This window comes from Apus apus, chromosome 19, assembly GCF_020740795.1.
Source record: "Apus apus isolate bApuApu2 chromosome 19, bApuApu2.pri.cur, whole genome shotgun sequence".
In the NCBI taxonomy this organism is placed as follows: Eukaryota; Metazoa; Chordata; class Aves; order Apodiformes; family Apodidae; genus Apus; species Apus apus.
In genome coordinates, this window is record NC_067300.1 from 9,475,724 (window position 1) to 9,496,313 (window position 20,590).

Sequence of the window (20,590 nt, forward strand, 5' to 3'; positions counted from 1 at the left end):
TTTTTTGTTTTTGGCATGCTAGGTTACAACTGGGAATAAATAAAACATGAATCTGCCTTTAGCAAATAGATAAAGAATTCATAATTTAAAAAAAACCCAAAGAAACAAAAAAAAAACCAAACCCCAAACAAAACCAAATAAAACACCAACATCAGAGACAGTTCGGTTTGTGCTGCTGAAGGGTCGGGCTGCTGGGCTCATGGCTTTTACCTGCAGTGTCTCTCCTGGTGCAGGTCACTCAGGGCCTCCTCGTGCCAGCACATCAGGAAAAAAAAGAAACAATTAAAAGAAAAATTAAAAAAGACCAACCCCAAACCCCCTTCAGGCACGGGATCTTCCTCAGCACCCCCAGATGGTGCCTGTCTCGGTACAGGTCCTACCCTGGCACCCTCCTTCCTCTTACACATGGTTCTTGCTGATCCTTGCTTCTCCCACAGGACAGGCAGGATGGGCAGCGTGTCCCTGTGGGATGGGGATGCCCCAGGACAGCTCAGCAGCTTTAAAACTGCAATTTTAAAATAGGTTTGATGGGGTTTTTTGGTTTTTTTTTGTAAACAACTTCCGTTGGGGCATCATGGGGCATGAATTGTGAATGGCAATGAACCCTACAGCTGGCAGCAAAGCCAGGCTGGCTGGGGGGGTTGCAGGGTAACCTTGTGCTTTACTGGCTTTAAAAAAGAAAATAAAAATAAATCCTATTGAAGTTTTAATGTATGACTGCAAAAGTATATAAAGTGATCTTGGTTATTCATTTGGCAGCCAAATAAAACCTTCACACTTCAAGGTCAAGTGTGCAAGAATAGATGGCAAATACCTCTTTTTATTTCTGCTCTGGGAAGGTCTCTGGGGTCGGGCAGGGGAGATGCTGTGGGGGGAGCCTGAGCCCCCTGAGCTGGGCTGATGCTCCAGCTGCAGACAAAGCTGCTGGGCTGAAAGTCAAAGGATGGCTGGAGCTGCCTGGTGGGGGGACTGTGGCAGAACCCGCTGCCTCTAACGGTGTCACTGGTTTGTGAAGGGGGGGAGCCATGTCCAGGCTGCAAATGAAGGGGGTGCTGGACCCCAAACTGCCCCTGGAAGGAGAGGAAGGGGCTAAGCTAAGACACTGACCCTCAACACCCAACAGTGCATGTCCCTGGCCAGCCCCCTGTCCTGCCCCCATCACAGTGACCGCCACGTCCCCCCCAGGCAGCCCCAACAGCAGCAGCAATGACAAACTCACAGGGGACACAAACCCAGGCCATTGGCACTGTGCAGGGCTGGCACGGCTTCCCACCCCCGGCTGAGACCCCCTGGGGACAGCACAGCCCCTGCCATGGCTCTGGAGAGGGCCACAGTGCCCCGTCCCATCCGTCCCCTCCAGCCCATGGCCACCGCCTCCTTCCCCACCTCCCAGCGCAGCTCTGAGTGCTCCTCACATCGACGCCCATCGCAGAACGCCAAGGGGTGATGAAGAACATGAGATGGGTGCAAGAGCAGAAGTCTGGGTGCCCCGGGGGATACCTGGGCAGGTTTCAGTGCAGTTTTGACTTGTATTGACAAGCCCCACCAACTGCATCGACCTGCGTCACCTGGGGACAACCCCAAACGCCGTCCTCTTGCTCACGGCGGGTCATCTCTTCGCCAGGCTCTCGGCCACGTCCCACCAGCACCAGCAAAGACTGTCTCACTAGTTGCGGTATTGGTATAAAAAGTTAAAAGCCACGAGGCGTCCGTCCCCCGGCCCGTCGGTCTGTCCGGCTGTCCCGTCCCTCCGGGGGCCGCGGGGGTCCCTCCCGCCAGGCTGGGCCTCGCCATCCTCGGGGCGCCGGGCACAGGGGGTGCTGAGCACAGGGGCAGTGCCCGTCCCCGCGGCTCCTCCGGTGCTCCCCGGCACGGGGGCTGCTCAGAGCTGGGTCTCGTCGCGCGTCTCGGGGTTGCAGGGGCCCAGCTTGTTGCTGCAGCTGCTCTTGCGGCTGTGCCCGTCGTTGGCCACGTGGGCCAGCGGGTCCGAGCGGATCAGGTACCTGTGGGGCAGAGCCTGGCTGTGCTGCTGGGATTCTCCCCTGGGTTCTCCGTGGCAGGAGGGAGCTGGGAAAACCCTGAACTGGGGTCTGGCCCATCTTTGGGGTCGGGACATGTGGGGATGCTCCACGGAGCTGGTCAAAGCAATGATGATTATTTCCCCTGGTAAAAGCCAAGGGTAAAACTCGGCACTGCTGCTGAGAGCAGTGATGAGCAAAGCGGGGGCTTTGGGTGGGGGGTGGCTTGGGCACTGCTCAGGAACACAGGGAGGGAGCAAAAAAACACACATCATCATGAGAGATCATGGAAAGCAACGTGACATGGGCAGGACATGGTGGGGGGCAGGTCTGGGGGCACAGGGAGAGCCCCATCCTGGGGGATGCCCAGCCCGGGGGTGCAGGGGGTGGGAGCAGAACCTACACGATGTCGTTGAGCTCCAGCCGTGTGTCCGGGGGGGGATTGATGAGGACGTAGGACAAGGTGTTCTGGTGGTCATTCATCTCATCTGCGAGAGGAGGGGAAAGGGCTGGTGAGGGACACCCCGAGGGACACTCCAGAGGCCCTTGTCCCCACAGCCCCACTGCAGCGTCCCCAGCACTTGGCTCCAAGGGGTCACAGCTCATCCCCGAGGAAATGGGTCCCTGCCCTGGGGGAGGCCACCAGCAGAGCACACAGAGTGTTGCTGCCACCTCCCTCCATGCCTCCCCTGCTGCTCCCCCCCCCCACAGCCCAGCCCAGGGCAGACCTAACCCTTCCAAATCCCCTCTACCCCTCAAAAAAAAAAAGAAAAAAAAAAAGGTGTCTTACCTGGGTTCAGTGCAAAAAAGGGAACAGGTTAGTCCTGCCACGTTAGGTACAGCACAACGACTGCAGCCAGGTCAGGGCAGCCAAACATCCCCCCCATCCCCAGGCCACTCAAGCGCTCTGTCCCCTCTCCCCTTCTTGAGTTGACTTCATTCAGCATCATCCAGCAACAGGATTTAGCTCAAGGGTTGCTCCTTTCTCCAGCCCGAGGGAAAACACCTCCATGTAGTTTCAGAGCCATGGGTACCATTCAGGGACAGCTCTGAACCCTGGTGACCTCCCAGGGGGCTCGAGGCCACCAAGAACTGCACCCATAGGTGCTGCAGGTGGCAAAGGGGGGGGTGTGACCCTGTGCTTCCCGAAATAGCTGAGAACAAGATCATGGGTGAAATGGATGGGGTGCGAGGCTGCGGGCGGCCAGGGAGGGGTGGGGGCTGCGACAAATAACACCATGTACAGCCTGAGGGACCAGGTGCAGATGGACAGGATGGAGGGGGGATGGACAGACAGACAGATACAGGGGGCAGCGTGATGAGCACGGCAGGACAGCAGCTCGCTGCAAGGCTTCTCACCGGGATGCCTCTCCTGCTGGTGCACGATGGCCCCAGGACCCCTGGGTGGGCAGGATGAGACCCCTTTGGGGTCTCTGCGGCCTCAGGAGTGGGTGACACCTCTGAACTGGGGCTTGAGCCACCACAGCTGCCTGGCCTGGCACCCTGCAGAGGGGTGCAGACAGCCCCCTCCCCTCTTGCCCTCGGCTGCCTTTGCTTGGTCAGGGCACTCCCAGGGCATCCCTGTGGCTGGACAGTATCAGGACCACAGGCAGTGGTGCTGGCAGGGGGACACAAGCCCCTCTTTGCTGCTCAGACACATCCCCAACACCTCTGAGGCCACAGAAGATGCCGAGGCTGGTGGAGGACAGGGACCCCCCCCAGGGGCCCCCTGACCCGTGCCAGCGTGCCCAGCCCCAGGCACCATCCAGTCCCTGGAGCCACCACAGAGCTTCAGCCATCCCAGTGCTCAGCCTTACAGCGAGGCAGGGACAGGGGGGGCAATGCTGGGGGATACACGGGCCCTGGGACCCAACAGGAGACACAGGGCTGGCCATGACAAGGGACGTGGGGAGGACCCTGGCTGGCGGCAGGTTTCCCTGCTCCATGGAAGCACCTTTTCCTGACCCCCCATGCAGCTGAGCCAGGCATTGCTAAACCCACCAAGTATATTGCCATAGTGTCCCCAGGGGCACAGCGCAGGGCTCAGCACCCTCCAGCAAGTTATCAAGTTACTGGTTTTGGTGGAGAGGAGTCAGCACTGAGCTCCTGCTCCCATCCCCACACACCCAGAGATGTCACCTTCGTGGGATGGTCACCCCTGGGGTTTCCTGCCTTTGCAGGCTCTGGGTGCAATCATAGAGCTGGACCTCTCTCCAGCAGGACATGGGGCTCTGGCTCAGCCCCAGCTCCTCTGCAGGAGGATGAGAAACCAGTGGGGACTGAGCTCTGCCCGGTGCCCACCGACCATCTGGCAATACACTGTGCTGGCCTGGGGCTTCCATGAGCCCCTCTGGGGCTGCTGCTCTGATGGAGAACACAGTTCATAGGAAAATGCCAACTTTTCACCTTAAGCGTGGGCTAGTGAAGCCTAAAATACAGCTAGGGTGGGCTAGTGGTAACCTCCGGGGTGCTGCAGTCAGAAGGGGCCTTTCCAGAGCACTTTACACCTCTGCAAATGGTGCAACAACCCTGAAGCTCCCATAGACACCAACAAGGTGCCCCAGAGCATCTACAGCACGAGCAGCACCTTGTCTGACCTCCCCAGCTAGAAAACAGGCTCTGCTGATGCTACAGCCCTGTCCAGGAACACAACCCGAGGGTTGCCAAGGGCTTTCCAAGCGCTGCCTTGTCTCTGAGCTGTGGCTGAGCCACTGAAGGGCGAGAGGCAAAGGGGCTGGTGCAGGAGCTCCAGCATCTCACTACAGACCACACCACCCCCCACAAGCCCCCTCCTCAAATTGCCACTGGCTTCACAGGCCAAAAACAACTTGCAAAAGCAAAGGAAGGAGATTTTAACACCAGGGCTGCGACTTCCCTGTAAGAATTCAGCTAGAACAAGGATCCCTGAGGTTTTGATCTCCACGACTTTGCAGGGCCCTGCCTTTGGCTGCAGGATGCTCTTTTGTTTTCCAACACCACCCAACAAATTGGTGCTTGAAAGGCTCCAGGTGTCTAAGGTGAAAACCGGCAAGGGGGTGGATTGGGCTCAGCTGGCATGATCTTGTTGTGCGCTGCACGCCGTGAGTCACGCGGGACTCCCAGGGAGAGGGAATTACCTTGCAAATATCCCAGGTTTACCCGATTCATCACATCACTGGCTGTTAAATTTGCTACATCCTCTACAGAACATACAGGGAAAGGCACAGACATAAACAGAGAGAGAGAGAGAGGTCAGCAAGCCATGGTTCGGCAAATATCAGAGACGAGCTCCTGCACTGCAGCGATAAAATGAGCAAAAGGAAAAGGAAAAAGGGGGGAGAAGGCAGAGCAACGTGTTCCTCCAAAACACCACGGGTGTCTAGACACTGATGGTGACACACGGTGACAACGCACAGTTCCCCAGACATGCTGCAGGGCCCTGGGAGCTGCTGGTCCCCCTGTTGTGCCCATCATCCTCCTGCTCTCACAAAGACGGGTCCCGCCTCCCCCACTGCCCAGAGCTCCCCTGCTCAGCTCCAGCCAAAATTTTCTGGCTGGGCACAGAGAAAGATGAGACCTGAACCATCCCAGCCATCAGCACCCTGGCAGGGCTGGCTTGGGACCCTCACCCGAGGCCATGCAGGCAGGGGAGCTGCCCCTGCCCAGACCCCTGCCCCTTGCTGGGGCTGCCAGACCAGGGCCCTGGCAGCACGTGCTGCGGCAGCTCCTCCTCAGGGGGGGTCAGGCTGTGCACCCTGTTCCCCAGCTCCCCACACCCAGCAGATGGGTAAACCAGCTTTCTTTTAAAGGTGGGGAATGCCATCAGCCACTCCATCCATCAAGTCTGCAACGGAGCTGCCAGGAGCTGCAATTTCCCCAGAAAAAGCACCAGGGACTTGTAGGAAAAAAGAGAAGGGGATACACACACACACACACACACACACACACAAGACTGCAAGAGTGCCCTGTGCCACTGTCCTGCCACAAGCCACCTCTCCATCCTCCCTCCCTGGGGAGGCCGGCTGATGCCCATGACCAGTCCCTTTGCCCTCCACTCCAAACTCCCTCCTGCACTGCTTGTCCTTACTTTTCCTCCTCCTCTTTCAGATGGCTGCAAGGGAGAATCCAAGATGGGAGAGAAATCCCCCCCATTACTCCCCAAAATCACTTCCCCTCCCAGCTGGGGCACGGTGCCAGCCTGCATGTGGGCAGGGGGTGGACAGAAGCTCTTTGAGGATGGAACAAACAGGCAGCAGCACAGGATGGCTCAAAAGAAAGAAAGGAAAAGCAAACAACCAAACAAACCAAGGAAGCTGTGGGCTACAGACTCTGTCATAACCAAGGGGTGGGGAATCATCTTGGGGGGAACAGAGACACCAGCACTGACGGGCAGGTGAGAAGCTTCACGATAAATGTGAACGGGCTGCACGGAGGGACCCTGAGGAGTTTCACACGCAACAAATCAAACCACCAGCCCTGTGGCTACCGACATGTTTCCCATGGAAGAGCTTTATGTTGGCTTAAAGTCTAAAATAAAAGGGGTCTGTGCCAGCTGACGGGGCTTCTCCTCTCCCTGCTGTGCTCTGGGGGGGGGGTTGGGCAGAAGGGTTTTGCTGATTTGGGGTCAGAATGTCCTGAACAACCATTTCTGCACAGCCAGAAAGCAGGGGGCAAGTGGGGCATCGCGCCCCAAAGCTGCATGGTGCAGTCCAGCTGCTGGCAGAGGGGAGAGAGCTCCTCAGCCACTGCAAATCCCTGCCTGGATCCATCCCAGACCCCCACCACAGGGTGGGGCTGCCTGCAGCTGGATGAGGGGGCAGGCAGGGAAGCTGTGGGACCCCAGCCTTCAACACCATCATCTGCAGAAGCACAAGCAAGCCGGGGGATGAGGCACCATGGAGCTCAGAGCTGGGCTTGGCAGTGCCTGCAGGGTTAGGCAGGGTGCAGAGTCAGGCTCGGCGTGGGGTCAGGCTCGGCACGGGGTCAGGCTTGGCACGGGGTCAGGCTCATCCTGGGACGAGGCAGGGTTCGGGGCAAGGGTGGGCAGAGGGTTCCCCGAGGAGCCGGTGGGCGGGACGCCCCGGGGCAGAGCAGCTGATGCGATCGGCACTTACCGTACCCGGTGGTGGGCAAGCCCAGGTGCTTCATGCGGTTTTTGACCAGCTCGGAGAGCTCCTGCCGCTCGGAGCGGCGGTACAGGCTGAGGCGCTGCTGGCTGATCCACTCGGCCGTCTTGCCCGAGTGCTTGTTGCCCTTGCGGCTCAGGCGCCGTGCCCACTGCATGCTCTTGCGCCGCAGCAGCGGGTGCTCCGACTGGTCGCTGGAGCAGGAGTTTCTGTGGTGGCCCGTCTTGATGCCCCAGTGCTCCTTGACATCCTTGGTGTCCTCGCAGTCCTCCACATTGATTGAGATCTGTGACTGGAAGCCCAGCAGGTCACGGGAGGGCAGGGGACCTCCCGTCTCTGATGGGGCTGGACCTCTCCCATGAGGTGGGATCGTTCCTCTGATCCCCCAGCGCACTCTCCTGGCACATCATCTCCATCCTGCTAAAACTCCCTGGCTGGCAGATGTGGGACAGGCACTGCTTCATGGAGCCTGACAACCCTCCCGTGGCTACCCCAGGGACACCCAAGTCCTCACCTCTCCTCTTGCACCTACAGCAGACGTGGTGTCATGTCTCCAACACATGAATTCCCGCTGGTGAGAAGGAATTCATTAATAAAGTGGCTTAAAGCATTCTAGGAAAGAGGCGGATTGTGTTGAATTAAATGTCACCCCTCGGCTCCCTGTAGCTGCTTCCTACAAAGGTGAAAATTGAAGGTCTTTGGATGGGACCCTGGCTCACCCCTGCTCCTGATCCCAACTAATTATATCTCTCTCAGGGCTGCTCTTTTGTATTCCTGGGGTGCTGAGGCTCAGCTGGCATCACCCTTCCATGTGGACAGACAGTGACAGCTGGCACAAGGCACGTGGTGGCTCTGGGTGGCCAGAGGAGCTGCTTGGGAAGCCAACCTGGCCACTTGCCCTTTGGGCTGCCCTGGTCAGGGGACCAGGAGGCAGTGGTGACAGCCAGGACTGTGCCGGGCAGCGGGATGCAAGCGGCACTCACCTGCGCTCGGATGTCGTGGGGCTGCAGTGGGGAGAAAGGAAGGAGAAATAAAGTGTCAGCACAGCAAAGGGGCAGCCCTGCTGTGCCACCTCCCCCTGCTGTGCCACCTCCCCCCTCCCCGGGGACTCGGTGCCCCTACCTCGGAGGTTGCAAACATGTGCGACTCCGTCCTGTAAATCCCGATGGGAATCTCGGCGCTGGAGGAGCAGAGCTTCTGGAAGAGGCGGCCGTACGTCCGGATCCACAGGTCATCCTCAGTGATCTTCATCTGAGCAACAGAGGACAAACATCAACCACCTGTGCTGTGCCAAGCCTGCTGAGGAGCACCTCAGGCCTCTCCTGAGCACCCCCCCAGCTCATGCACATCAACCCCAAAAGTGAGGTCACAAAAAGATCAGGAGCCATTTCCCACCCCAGCCATCAGAATGAGGACTCTGGTCCTTGGTAGCTCTTGGGCCTTCGGTAGTGCTGAGGTTCTCTACACACAATGCAGGGGAGCAACAACCTGGCAGGTTCTGCCTGGTGTTGCTTTCCCAGCGATTCCCCAGAAGAGGGGAACCCTCCCCTCCCACGCACAGGGTGACAGGTCCCACCAGATCCAGGAGGACTTGGCTGGGTGGTTTCAACCCGCAGGGACTTGGCACCTACCGCACAGAGGTAGCCAGAGCCCGGCGTGGTGTCCAGACCCAGCAGCAGCCGAGTGATGGTGATCATGTAGTCCTTGACAAACGACTGGGGGAGACATTTGGGCAGGGAGACACAGAAAAGGTTTGCTTGGTTATTTACTGGGAGACACAAAGGGACACCTGCAGCCTGCTGGGGACACTCCTGGGGTGCTCCAGCCCCCACAGCAGCAGCTGGGCCCATACTGGGGGGTCTCAGTGGTCTCTCACTGAGGACTCTCACCTGGTAGAGCAGCGTGTCCAACATGCTGATGCTGAAGACCCTCCCGGCTGCAAAGGGCAGCCGGAACATGAAGGCCAGGTTGGAGCCGTTCTCTCGCTCTTTCTGGAAGATAAAGGGGAGATGTCAGCACTCGTGGGGTCTCATTCACATCCTTGCAGGGCACCATCACGTGCCCCAGTGTCCAGTTCAGGGCTGTTTGCTTCTTTGCCAGAAGATCTGTCTCAAAACAGCGACCCCACTGCCTCCCACCTCCTGCAGTCACCGTGTGAAACCTGACTCAGAGCTCCAGCGTGCCCAGAACAGCAGCAGGAAAAGCTGCACAACCTGCAGCCACCACCTACATACACAGACAGAAGTCCAAAGATCAACTGTCCCCATATTTGTTTGCAAGTTCTCTCAGATAGACACACACCAGCTATTGCAGCTGCAGCTCACAGAAGAGCACAGTACCTTGAGAAGCTCAAATGTAGTCACTCTCAGCATTGACTTCTCTTACCTTTTCTAGCTTGGAAAGGGCAAGAGAGTAACTGTCCTTGGCTCTGAACTGCATGAACCTCATGTTGGAGGGGTGGGTCAGCTCCGTGATAATGCTGAGGCTGGGGAAGAGCCTGCAACAGAAAGAGACCTTTTGTCCTGTACCTTGCTCAGAAGTGATGGAATTCCTTGCATTTAAAGCCCCAGGAAGACCAGAACCATCCCCATGCCTGTCTCAAGTCAGAAATAGCCAATCAGATGCTGCTTCCTAGAGTGAGCCCAACCACAGATGTGACCCATCACCTGCAGCCACCATCCCAGCCACTGGCACCTCCCCAGTCTTGTCTCCAGCTGAGGTAAATGGCCACGATGGATCCAGGGCAGTGGTCAGTCCTCACCTGAACATGGTCTGGACGTTGACAATCGTCTTTGCATCTGCCATGTAGTCCTCCTCAGCGCTCATGGTGCTCTCCTTGTCCACAACCACCAGGTTGTCAGCATAGATGATACCACACTGCAGCAAGCTGTCCAGGCTGGGCAGTTCCCAAAGAGAAGAGCGCAGGGTCAGCCCTTGGGAATGACACAGGGAAGCAGCACACTGCGATGCGCAGCGCTACAGCAATCCCAGGCTGCTCCCCACCACCAGCTCCTCATCTGCTCCCATCCACCAGGGATAAGCTGAGAAGCCAAGGGTGGGCTCAGCTCTATGGTACCAACCCTGGGGATTCTCATGGGATGACCCCAAAGTCTGTGCTGGAGTAGATACAACACATTTAGGCATCACTGCAACTAACAACAGCCACACATGGAAACACCTACTTGTCGATGGTACCCTCCATGTAGTAAACCATGGGGAAGCAACAGATGGCTTCCAGAAAGTGGTGCTCAGGCCTGAAGGAAGAGTAACAGAGAGCAAGATGGTTCAGCAAGACCATGGGGCAAGGTGAGACACAAAACCCCTCCAGGAGCCTCCAGGGCCAACACCAGCCAAAGTACCTAATAGTGACGTTGCCATGCCCCCCTGCTCCCATCCCCATGGCATGAGATGCCCAGGAAAACACGGGGGAGGGCTTGGCATGACAGGAAACACCCGTGGAAAAGTACTTGCTTGTTGTCCAGCAGCAACACAATTGGGTTCAGCTCCTTGCGGGACCGATAGTAGGCACGAAGGGGGACGATGAAGTTATAGAGCCCGTTCCCAGCTGTCTCCGCCGAAACAATAATCAGTTTGTTCTTAAACCCGTAGGCTTTGGCGTCCTCAAAGCTGTTGTGCTTGCAGCCCTGCCACAGGCAGCCCAGGGACTCAGCACCCAGCCTGGGCTGCCCACCCACCACCTCCCACTCCCAGGGGGGCTGCAGCCCCCTCGTACCTTGTCCAGCCTCAGGCAGCAGAAAGGGGCTTTCTCGGGTAGAAGGTGGCAGAGGGTTGGGGAGCTGCCGATGTAGGGGGAGTTGGGGGGGTAGCCCTTCACATACCTGCAGCAGAGAGAAAAGCCAGTGGGGTGAGGACACAGGGTGAGCCCTCCACAGCTACAGAACAGGATCCTCTCCACATCGGTGAGTGAAGGGAGGCAGAAGGACTGCTGGAACACCCCTGCCCATCCCACAGCTGTGTCTGACTCAGTGCAGCTTCTCTGACACCCAGAGGAGAGAACTCCAAAGCAGCCCAAAAGGCCACGTGGTGATTGCCCATGTTGGCGTGCTCAGAAAAAGCCAAGAGGCCTCAGCCTGAGCACCCCTCAGGCAGCACCCACCGCCCCTTGTTTGCAGCCATCCCCATCTGCACAAGGAAGGAGGGGGCTGGACCGAAGGTGGGTGACTCACTCCACAACTGCCGACCCCTCCTCGTCCGACTGTGTCATCTCATCCTCCGACTGGTCGCTGAGCAGGTCGCAGGGCAGCAGGGAGGAGGTGTCAGCCAGCTCCAGGACGGGCGCGATGCTGGGCCGCCGGGTGCCCGAGCCGTTCTCGGCCGGCAGCGCCAGCTTGCTGCTGTTAGCCGGGCGGCACTCCGTGTTCTGCAGGTCCATGGCTACTGTACCTGGACACGGTGGGGAGGGAAGCACAGCAAACCTGCTATAAGGAGGTGAAGGGAGCAGCGTGGGACAAGCGGCATGGAAAAGCTTCGTGCCCGGGTGGTCCCGCACAGGGACGAGGAGGAGCAGGTGGGACCGTCATCGTGCCTGGTAAACACCACCCGATGAAGCTAAGCCAGTTGTGGACATGGGGAGCACTGGCACAGCACCCACCAGTGATCTCCTGGGCACCGCTGCATGGAGCATCTCCCCAGGGACACAGCTGGGGCTGCTCTTGTGGGGCAGCTGGCACCAAGGACCATCAGACTCCTCCCTGTCCCCCACCATGACCAGCTCCTGCTGAGGCTCTCAGCTGAATCGTGGCCAAGCAGTGATCCTGAGGGGGTCAGGAAAGCAGGGAGGTCCCCAGCAGGCACAGCCCAGGTGCTGAGCTCTCCAGGCACCGCTGCTCTGCTCGCACTCAGTCTCTCTCCCATCACTCTTTGCCAAAGATCCCCCTGCAAACCAGCCACACAAGAACACTGACAAATGCTGCTCAGCAAAGTGCTCTGCGGCTTGCTGGGGAATAATCTATGCAAATTGCTGCTCCTGAGTACAAATGCATAAATTATCTGCCTGGGATATAATCTGCTCGTGCAGCCCAGCCTCTCCAGGCAGCCCCAAAATTTGCTTTCCCCAGATACAAGCTGGAAGTAATGACTCATGGCGGTTTTTATTTGCAAAAATGCAGCACTCACTGCAGAGCCAACTGGGCTCTTCATCAGGGGTGAATCATCCATGGGATTTCAGATGCAGCCAAGGGGCATTTACTCTTCCAGCCAGGGCCTGGGGGATTTATGCAAATACTGTTAATGATAACGGACATCACGAGCTTCAATAATTATAGTTGAGCTTGCTGAGAGCACCCAGGGTGCAAGGAGCAGCGTGTACCTTCTTGCTGAGAGAATGGAAAGGGATTTTCAGTGCCTCCCAGCAATACCTGGGGTGGGGGCATGGCAAGGAGTGTGCAAAATAAAGGCACACCTGGGGAAGGAGCTGAAACCAAACCTGGGGAAGAAGCCAGAGCAGCATGTGCAGGATCCTGCCAGGGAGCCCAGCTCCCCCCTGCCCACCAAGGCCCCCCGACTCACCCATGCTGGCGATGATGCTGTGCACGGGCAGGCGGGACGGGCCGTCATAGCTGCCCCTCCCTGCAAAGCCCTTCTTCTTCTGCTTCTCCTCCTGCTTGAAGATGAAGGCAGAGTTCTCCTCCTTGGTGATGTTGATGTAGAAGCAGGTGTCGGACGCTGCCATGATGTGGCGCGGGCCGGGATTCAGCAGGATGCTCTTGTTCTCCTCCCGCCGGATGCCGATCAGGCAGACCCCGTACCTGTGCCAGGAGCACGAGGGGGTGTTGAGAGCTGGAGAAAAACCCTTTGGGGCTTTGTCCCTGCAGAAAGGACCCCACAGCAGCCTCCAGCCCTGACGGACGCAGACAGGCCCTGCCCACCCCTGCCTGCCACCCCCCTGCTCTCACTTCTTGTGCGCGTGGAAGGCAGCGTAGGTGAAGCTCTTCCCCTCGTACTCCATGAAGAACTTGCTGTCTCCCATCCGGATGTGATAGACCTCGTTCCCTGAGCAGCGCCCGTACATCCGCTGCCACTGCTCCGGGGACTCCTGGCCCTCCCTGCAACCACAGCAGCAGCAGGTCAGGATGGACACCCCCTGGTGCTGGGATGGGACTTCCCATTGCGCCAGGATGAATCCCCTGGTGTCAGGATCTGAGGGTCCCAGGTTCCACTCTGCTCCTCCAGACCCACTTGAGACCCCCACATTGTCCCACAGCCCCAGACCTGCCACCCCTCCATGCTGGGGCTGGGGCAGGCAGGGATGGGCAGGCAGGGATGGGCAGGCAGCACTCACTGGCCACGGGAGGTGTGCACCAGCAGCGTGATGAGGGTGGAGGTGGCAGGGCAGACACAGTTCAGTGCCAGCATGGCATATTTGCACTCCTCTTCACAGACGACATGATCTGAAAGGCAGAGGGGACTGTCACGGTGGGGAGAGGGATGGATGGGTTCCTTGGCTGGTGGTAATTTTGGGGTGCTATGAGGGAGCTGGGTGCTTCCTCCTTCTGCCGGTTCAGGATGGCTTTCAGCCACCAACAGCCCATGGGAAACACCACAAAAGGGATTAATGCAGGCAAGAAAAGAGGGATGCAGGCTGGAAACCAGCCAGGGGGACACCAGCTCACTGAGGCCACCACCACATGGGGAGACAGGTGACACAGACAAACATGGCACTGATGTGGCCACACACAGCCCATCTTGGGGCCTGCAGAACCAGCTCTCCCCTGGCACCAGGCTTCAGTGTGCATCACGGTAAAGGGGCTGACAGCCCTAAAGTATCTCCCAGCAATAAAGATGGGTCTCAGCACCATGTCACAGACTCCTCTGAGATGGAAACACCACAGGAAAGGCCCATGATGGCAGGGAAGGGCAGAGCAGTGAAGCCACCAGTGACACCAGCCCCTCCGACTCACCGGCAAACTTGACATGAAACTTGTTTTCAGGCTTTAAGATCTGAACGTAGAGAGGACAGTTTGGAGCGAAATCTTTCACAGCCCAGGCTCGCAGGATGGTCTGGTGGTCCTAGCCAAGGAGAAGAGCAAGAACTACTTGTCTGATGCCTTATCTTCCCCAACCTTTCTACACTTGGATGAACTGCAAAGCACCCGGCCACCACGGAGATGGAGGGCAAGGGCTGCTCCAACCACGGCTGCTATCGGGGGAACTGCTCTCCCCTGCTCCCCAGCAGCAATGGCAAACTGGGACAGCAAAGGAAGGTGAGGCAGCAGGGCTGCTGCTGTCTGTCCTTGTGCTTTCCTCCTGCCATCCCCACATCTCTCCACGGCTGATCCCTGCCTGTGGGGACCCTCCGGCAGCTCCATGATAGGCAGCAGTGCCAAGTGCCCAGGGAGGGCACCCAGCTCAGCACTCAACCCCCTGCCCTTGCCTTGGCTGCCTCTCCGTGCCCTCCCGTGCTGGGCAGAGGTGAGTGGCAGCCATCACCCCATTCCTCCCACCCGAGGAACCCATCCCCCCAGTCCCACCATCCCAGGGCCCAACTCACCGCCGCCGTGCGATCCACCTCGTTGCGGCTGCTGAGAATGAAGCAGGCTTCTCCATTGTCCATCCTGCAAAGACAGAGCAGAGACAAGCAGAATAAAATCAGAGCTTACAGAACACCAAACCAGCAAGAACTAGAGACACACGTCCCCAGCAGCCAACAGTCCTTCCTTGAGAGACAGATGAAAGGGAAGGGAGCACTGCCCACAACTCATCTTGGTCACAGCCTTGAGCACAAGGTAGAAAACACTGACCAATTGGACTGACCACATTAACATACAATTAGCATATGAATGTCATATTAGCATACTGAAATACCCACCCATAGGCTAGAGGGACCCTTGCTAACAAAAAGCCCCCTACTCTTTGAGCACATCTAGTGAAATTTTTAGATACTGTCACTTTGAATGGAAGAGAAGAACTAGTTCACCAATCACATATAGGACTGATTGAATATAATTAGAGATAAATTAATATGACATGTTTTTGTGTATAAAAGCAGCATCTGCATTTCAGGAAGCTGAGCCTGCTTTGTGGAATAGCACCCAGCTCCCTTTTCTGGACAAAACTGGAAATTACAGCAAATATATCAACAGTGTGTGCATCAGCTCATTGCACAGAGGGTGACGGACACCACTCTGGGGACAACACCTCTGCTCACTTGGCTCTCATGAGATCCTGGTCCTTCAGTGCAGAGCCCTGGAGGTAGATCACCCGCTGAGACCACAGAGGGATCTGCAGGACCCGCCGCACCTGGATGTCCATCTCTGTCGGGCAAAGTATCACCACGTAGTAATCCTGAAAGAGAGAGGCTGGTGTGGGTGGGCAGGCTGGGGGTCTTGCACTGGCGACCACCAGCCCAGCCACAGGGCTGCCTGAGCCAACAGCTCCTCTGGGGCTTCTGCCCATGGCAGTGAGGTGGGAACTAGATGATCTTTAAGGTCCCTTCTAACCCAAACCATTCCGCAATTCTGTGACTCTGCTCTTGGCTCCTGGCGTGTGACAGCCCCTGCTCCAGGGTCCTGCAAGGGTCTTGGGAAATTCAGCAGCAGCTTCTCCACCCCCTTCTGTATAATAAAGCCAAGGCAGACACATCTGAGCAGGGATGGGGACACGGCAAAGCGGAGCCTCCCACAGGCACAGCCATGAGCAGGATTTTAGAGCTGGAATGTGTGGGGTCAAGGCTGGGCCACAGTAATGAAGTGTATGTGAGTGCTGGAATGAAAGGCAAATCTGAAACAGGTCTGTGCTGCTCCTGGGGAGCAGGGAGGCACAGTTACTGGCAAGAAGATCACTCTTTATGTGGGGATATTCCACTATGAATTGGGTAAATCCCACCAAGTTTTAGCAGTTACACGTTGTTTCTGTCTGAGGTTCCTCATTCAGCAAAGACATCCCTACACCAAGCAAAGCCCCTCTGGTCCCTCTCCACGTGCCTACACTGTGCTCTAACAGGGCTGGCCAGAAAACGGGATGGATCAGGCAGAGAGTGCCCCAGCACTGAGATAGCAAAGTGAGGTGGCCCTGGGGTTTCACTTGTCACCTCTCCTTGGCCACTGCAGTTTCCTGGGGCTGGGCTGGATGGTTTTTACCTTGTTCTTTGCCACATCCACTGTAGCTGGGCAGGACACTCAGCACCAGCAGCGACCAGCTGGGCCCAGCAAGGCTGCGAGCCTGGCCATGGCTAGTCCTGACTGAGCCCAGCAGGGCACCACGCATGGTCCTCACCTGCAGGCGTGGGTGGGCATAAAACTCATTGAGGAAGTCCATGAGAAGATCGATCTTGAGGGAGCTGACACAAAGGACCACGTGTTTCTCTGTCTGGGCCCGGTGGCGGCTGTAATTGCCTCCCGACTTCTGCCGCTCCATCCACAGGTAGACGAGCTCCTCGAACTGCCAAGGGAGGCAGAGAGCTGCTGTCCCCATCGGCAGGGCCACCCAGGGGAGGCTCTGCATCCCTCTCCCTCCTGGGCTGCCCAGGTCTAACCTGGAGGGGCAGCACCACCAGGGCGACGCAAATCATGATCACGACGAGGAGCTGGGAAGGCCAGATCTTTGGTGTCACGTCTCCGTAACCCACGGTGGAAAAGGTGACGATGCAGAAATAGAAGGACTTGAAGAGAGAGAGCTTCTCACCTGCTCTCTCTAAATGCTGGATGCCACAGGTCCTGCAGGGAGAAAGGCCAGAGCCCAGCGAGTGCTGCCCTGCCCAGAGATGGGCAGTGCCCCGGGCACCTGCTGAAGCACAACAGGTCCTGCTGCACGAGCTGTCACACACCTCCCAGCCCGTGTCCCCATGGGAAGCTGCTGTCCCAGCCCTTGACCCTGCAGCACCCACAGCCCCGCTCCAAGGCTCACCCATCTCCCACCAACAATGCCCTTAGCCTCACAAGTGCTCGTTAAGGTCATATAATTAGGGAGGATAATTAGCTTCTAAAGCAGAAATGGATGAATGCGCTGGGGAATGAAGAAGGCAGGGAGGTCCTGGGGGCGGGTGGTGCGGGAGGTCCCCCCAAAGACATGACTGTGCCCAAGCCAAAGCCTGGAAATGCCTGGACAGATATGCCTGGAAACCTAGTCACACTCCTCACCATGTCCCCCTTCCCCCTTCCCTATTCAAAAACTCAGTCCAAGGAACTGGGACTTGTCCCATCAGCAAGGAAAAGATGCCAAAGGCTTGGGAGCTTGGTCTGATCCACAACCCTGAACAGTCTTATGTTCTCCAGGCTGTACAAACATCTCAGGTTGAAAAATCAAGCTACAAGACACCAGTTAAAGGCAGAACCTCCTCTGGCTTCCCAAATCACCATATCCCATCCTGGCAGTGCCATCCCATCCCCGCTGGGAAGATCCCAGCCCACCATCCCCTTCTCTCAGCCTGCCCATGGCCCAGCCCCACCAGTCACCCCTGGGATGTGTGAAGCTGGTTTCCCTGGAGGAAAGGGTGGTTTGGTGAAAGGAAGAGCAACACTCACCCCGTGAAAACAAGACACAGGAGGGTGCAGATCAGAATGAGCACCTGGTTAAACATGGCAGACTGGGTCCTTTGGATGGCTCGGTGCAGGTCGTTCTGGGAAGAGAGGAGAGGACTCAGCAGGTCAGGGAGTCTGAGGGGCAAGTTCTCTTCCCAGTAGCAACCGGTGGCTGGTGTGCTCCAGCGCTGCCCCTGCAGATGGAGCTCAGGCCAGAATTTGGCCCTTGAGAAGCGACGTGCATTTCTGTGAGCAGGTCTGGGCTCTGCTGCTGGCTCAAGTGGGCACGTGGGAATGGCTGGAATATCCCATCCTGCTAAATTACCATATCCCAGGGATAACCAGGGGCCATTCCTGGCAATGCACGGCACAAGGTGGCTCAGCCACCGAAGGGCTCCTGCTCATGTCCGCAACCTGGCAACTCTAACTGGCAAAGCCTCACCTCCCACCAAACCCCAGCAGAGCTGCAGGCTCTGAGCACCCAAAACCTGCCCATGGGCTGGGGGCAGATCCTCCCAGCCACCCCCAGGGCACCCCCTGGGCAGAGGGAACCCTGGGGAAGAGGGCTGGGACACGTCCCATCACTCACAATCATGTTCTCCAGGGCATACTTGGCGAGCCAGCAGTTCAGGAACACAGGGATGAACAAATTCCTCAAGGGAGGCCAGAATATCTAGGAAAGCAAGGGTTACTCACAGAAATATCCATGTTCTGTATCAGAAAAAGCTATAAACAGCCAATTTGAGCCCTGCTGGGGAGGATCCATCTCCAAACTAAGCACTGGACTCTGCAGAGGCTGCCACCAAACGTGGCCCTGCTCCCCCAGCTGCAGTGGAGCCTCTGAAAAGGGAGGATGGTTTTGGGAAGAAGGCTCCAGAGAAAGTTATTATGTTGAAAAATATTGAAGAAAAAGAACTTCCTGCCAGCATTAAATACTGCTTGGCCAGAAATCCATTTTTCTTTATTTTGCTACCAAAACTCCAGTACTTATTAAACTTAAAGCTGCTTTCAAATGTCACTGGGAAACACTCACTGTAATGATAAATGGCACCGTGTTGATCATCTCCAGGATGAACGAAATGCGAAAAATCTGTTCCCAGATATTCCCCTGAGGAATCAAAACCAAATGATAATTAAATAAGCTTCAAAACTTGCCAAATTATAAGCCAAAAGCTCCCACTGCCACAGCCCCTGCTAGATGGGGGAAGGATGCCAGAGCAGCCAGAGGGAGGGATGGAGTCCTGGAGTCCCTCACACCTTCCCAAAGGGTTCAGTCCTTCCTGAAGCCACCACCTCCCTCTGTCTGTCACTGCTGCTGCCCAAAGCTGGGGGACAACAACGTTTTGGGCAAGGATGGGGACTGAGAGTGACCTGTGCAGATCTCTGGCACTCAAACCAGGCGGGTGACACAGGGTCTGAGTCTCTTCTGCCGACTGTTCCAGAGAGCCCAAGAACGTTCCATTTGTTAAGGTCACTTTTCTCAGCCATGTTAGCCGTTTTAAGGGTGTTGATGCCAAGGAGTGAGCCTCTCCCTGTCCAGGCTGGAGCAGTGCCTGCCACCTCCAGAGCCAGCAGACCTTGGCACAGCAGGAGTCAGCAGCTCCAGGTCCTCAGTCTCAGGAAACTCAGCATGCATCGACTGCCGCCGCCCCACCCCCCCCAAACAGCCATGACTGGTTGTAAAACAGGGCTAAGCTTTAAAGGAGGGTGGAAAAAAGAAGAGATCCCCTGGGTCTGCTCTGCCAAACACTCCTCTGGCAGCCCCAGGGGGAATGAGAAAGAAAAATAGCCAAGACATCACTGAGACAAATCCTGTCCTCTCAAGATGCTTCAGGCTCCTGACAGCTCAAGGACAGAGAAAGGAATTCCTGGTGGGGGGTCAGGCCCAGGCTGCACGTCACTGTCCCCCTGCCCGCCCCACAGCTCTCACCTTGTAGCTGAGATAGATGAGCAGCATCGTCTCCAGAAAGCTGATTAAGGCGATGCTGACCTGTGGGGACAGACAGGGTGGCTGCTGAGGGCTGGCCTGATGCAGCAGGGATGGCTCAGAGCTCTGCCCAGCCCTCCCTGCCTTCTGCAGAGGAGCCCGTGGATGCCACAGACATGGGTCTGTCCCTCTGATTTCTCTGCACCCGTAGGTGTCGGTGTCTGGCACGCAGGAGCAGCAGCCGCGCAGGCAGCTCCCAGCAAGGACCAAAGGCTGCTCGACCCTCCTGCAGGCCTGGAAACAGCCTGTTCCTGCTGCAGCTGCCTCCAGGCTGGGCAGGATTTTATCTTCCTACAGCTTTTCCTCTCCCACCAACCCCAACAACTTTCACCCAGGGCCATGTTGTTGCTCCCAGCAGCAACCCCAGATCACAACCTAGGGTGGGTGAGACACTGGCCCAGGTTGCCCAGGGAAGCTGCGGAAGCCCCATCCCTGGAAGTGTTCAAGGGCAGGTTGGATGGGGCTTGGAGGTGTCCCTGCCCATGCGGGGGGGGCTGAAACCAGATTATCTTTCAGGTCCCTTCCAACCCAAACCACTCTATGATATGATTCTATGATTTTCTGCTCCTTGCTGGAGTGGAACAGGATGCCTGGAGACCCACCAGGCAGAGCTCCAGCCCCAGCTCCTGTTGAGCTCCTGCCTGACTGTGCCCCAGGTCTGGGCACTCACCTGCACAGCCCACAATGGTGTTTTTCTGTCCACCCAGAAGATGTGTGACCTGCAAAGAAGATTCAGAATGGATCTAAACTGTTGCCCACCTAGCAGTGCCTTTACCCCCCACTGAACACAGTCTGCAGCCACCACCACTGCAGGACCCAAGACAGGACCAGTCCTGGTGTTCTTTATTGCACAGCCTGTCCAAGCGTCTCACCACTGGGAAAAACTGTTCCCAAGGGTGCAGCCACAGGCACTTGGCAATTGATTTGATCCTGGGGTGCTGCTCTGTGTCCCTCAAGCAGCCCCATGACCAAGAACTGTCCACAGGCAGCTGCCAAGACCAG

General features: G+C 57.1%; 1 protein-coding gene across 13 annotated transcripts in view; it reads right to left on the reverse strand.

Moving 5' to 3' along the window:
* The window catches only part of KCNT1 (potassium sodium-activated channel subfamily T member 1), a 73,210-nt gene that overhangs the window by 1,145 nt on the left and 51,475 nt on the right, over nucleotides 1-20,590 (reverse strand). For 7 of the 13 annotated variants that reach the window (XM_051636686.1, XM_051636681.1, XM_051636687.1 and 4 more), the window contains 27 exons: nucleotides 20,259-20,307; nucleotides 19,532-19,591; nucleotides 18,635-18,709; nucleotides 18,191-18,274; nucleotides 17,605-17,699; nucleotides 16,617-16,797; nucleotides 16,358-16,522; nucleotides 15,291-15,427; nucleotides 14,634-14,697; nucleotides 14,044-14,152; nucleotides 13,425-13,533; nucleotides 13,039-13,188; nucleotides 12,653-12,891; nucleotides 11,311-11,527; nucleotides 10,857-10,962; nucleotides 10,595-10,767; nucleotides 10,306-10,377; nucleotides 9,885-10,019; nucleotides 9,509-9,620; nucleotides 9,013-9,114; nucleotides 8,755-8,838; nucleotides 8,246-8,374; nucleotides 8,107-8,127; nucleotides 7,112-7,415; nucleotides 5,135-5,197; nucleotides 2,422-2,506; nucleotides 3-2,003 (listed from right to left, as the gene is read on the reverse strand). In XM_051636686.1, the coding sequence (XP_051492646.1) occupies nucleotides 1,883-2,003; nucleotides 2,422-2,506; nucleotides 5,135-5,197; nucleotides 7,112-7,415; nucleotides 8,107-8,127; nucleotides 8,246-8,374; nucleotides 8,755-8,838; nucleotides 9,013-9,114; nucleotides 9,509-9,620; nucleotides 9,885-10,019; nucleotides 10,306-10,377; nucleotides 10,595-10,767; nucleotides 10,857-10,962; nucleotides 11,311-11,527; nucleotides 12,653-12,891; nucleotides 13,039-13,188; nucleotides 13,425-13,533; nucleotides 14,044-14,152; nucleotides 14,634-14,697; nucleotides 15,291-15,427; nucleotides 16,358-16,522; nucleotides 16,617-16,797; nucleotides 17,605-17,699; nucleotides 18,191-18,274; nucleotides 18,635-18,709; nucleotides 19,532-19,591; nucleotides 20,259-20,307 (3,241 nt within the window). In that variant the 3' untranslated portion in view covers nucleotides 3-1,882. Of the gene's footprint in view, nucleotides 1-2; nucleotides 2,004-2,421; nucleotides 2,507-2,808; nucleotides 5,198-7,111; nucleotides 7,416-8,106; nucleotides 8,128-8,245; nucleotides 8,375-8,754; nucleotides 8,839-9,012; nucleotides 9,115-9,508; nucleotides 9,621-9,884; nucleotides 10,020-10,305; nucleotides 10,378-10,594; nucleotides 10,768-10,856; nucleotides 10,963-11,310; nucleotides 11,528-12,652; nucleotides 12,892-13,038; nucleotides 13,189-13,424; nucleotides 13,534-14,043; nucleotides 14,153-14,633; nucleotides 14,698-15,290; nucleotides 15,428-16,357; nucleotides 16,523-16,616; nucleotides 16,798-17,604; nucleotides 17,700-18,190; nucleotides 18,275-18,634; nucleotides 18,710-19,531; nucleotides 19,592-20,258; nucleotides 20,308-20,590 lie in introns of those variants that run through there. The other 6 variants (XM_051636685.1, XM_051636680.1, XR_007891292.1 and 3 more) reach the window with 5 other exon arrangements.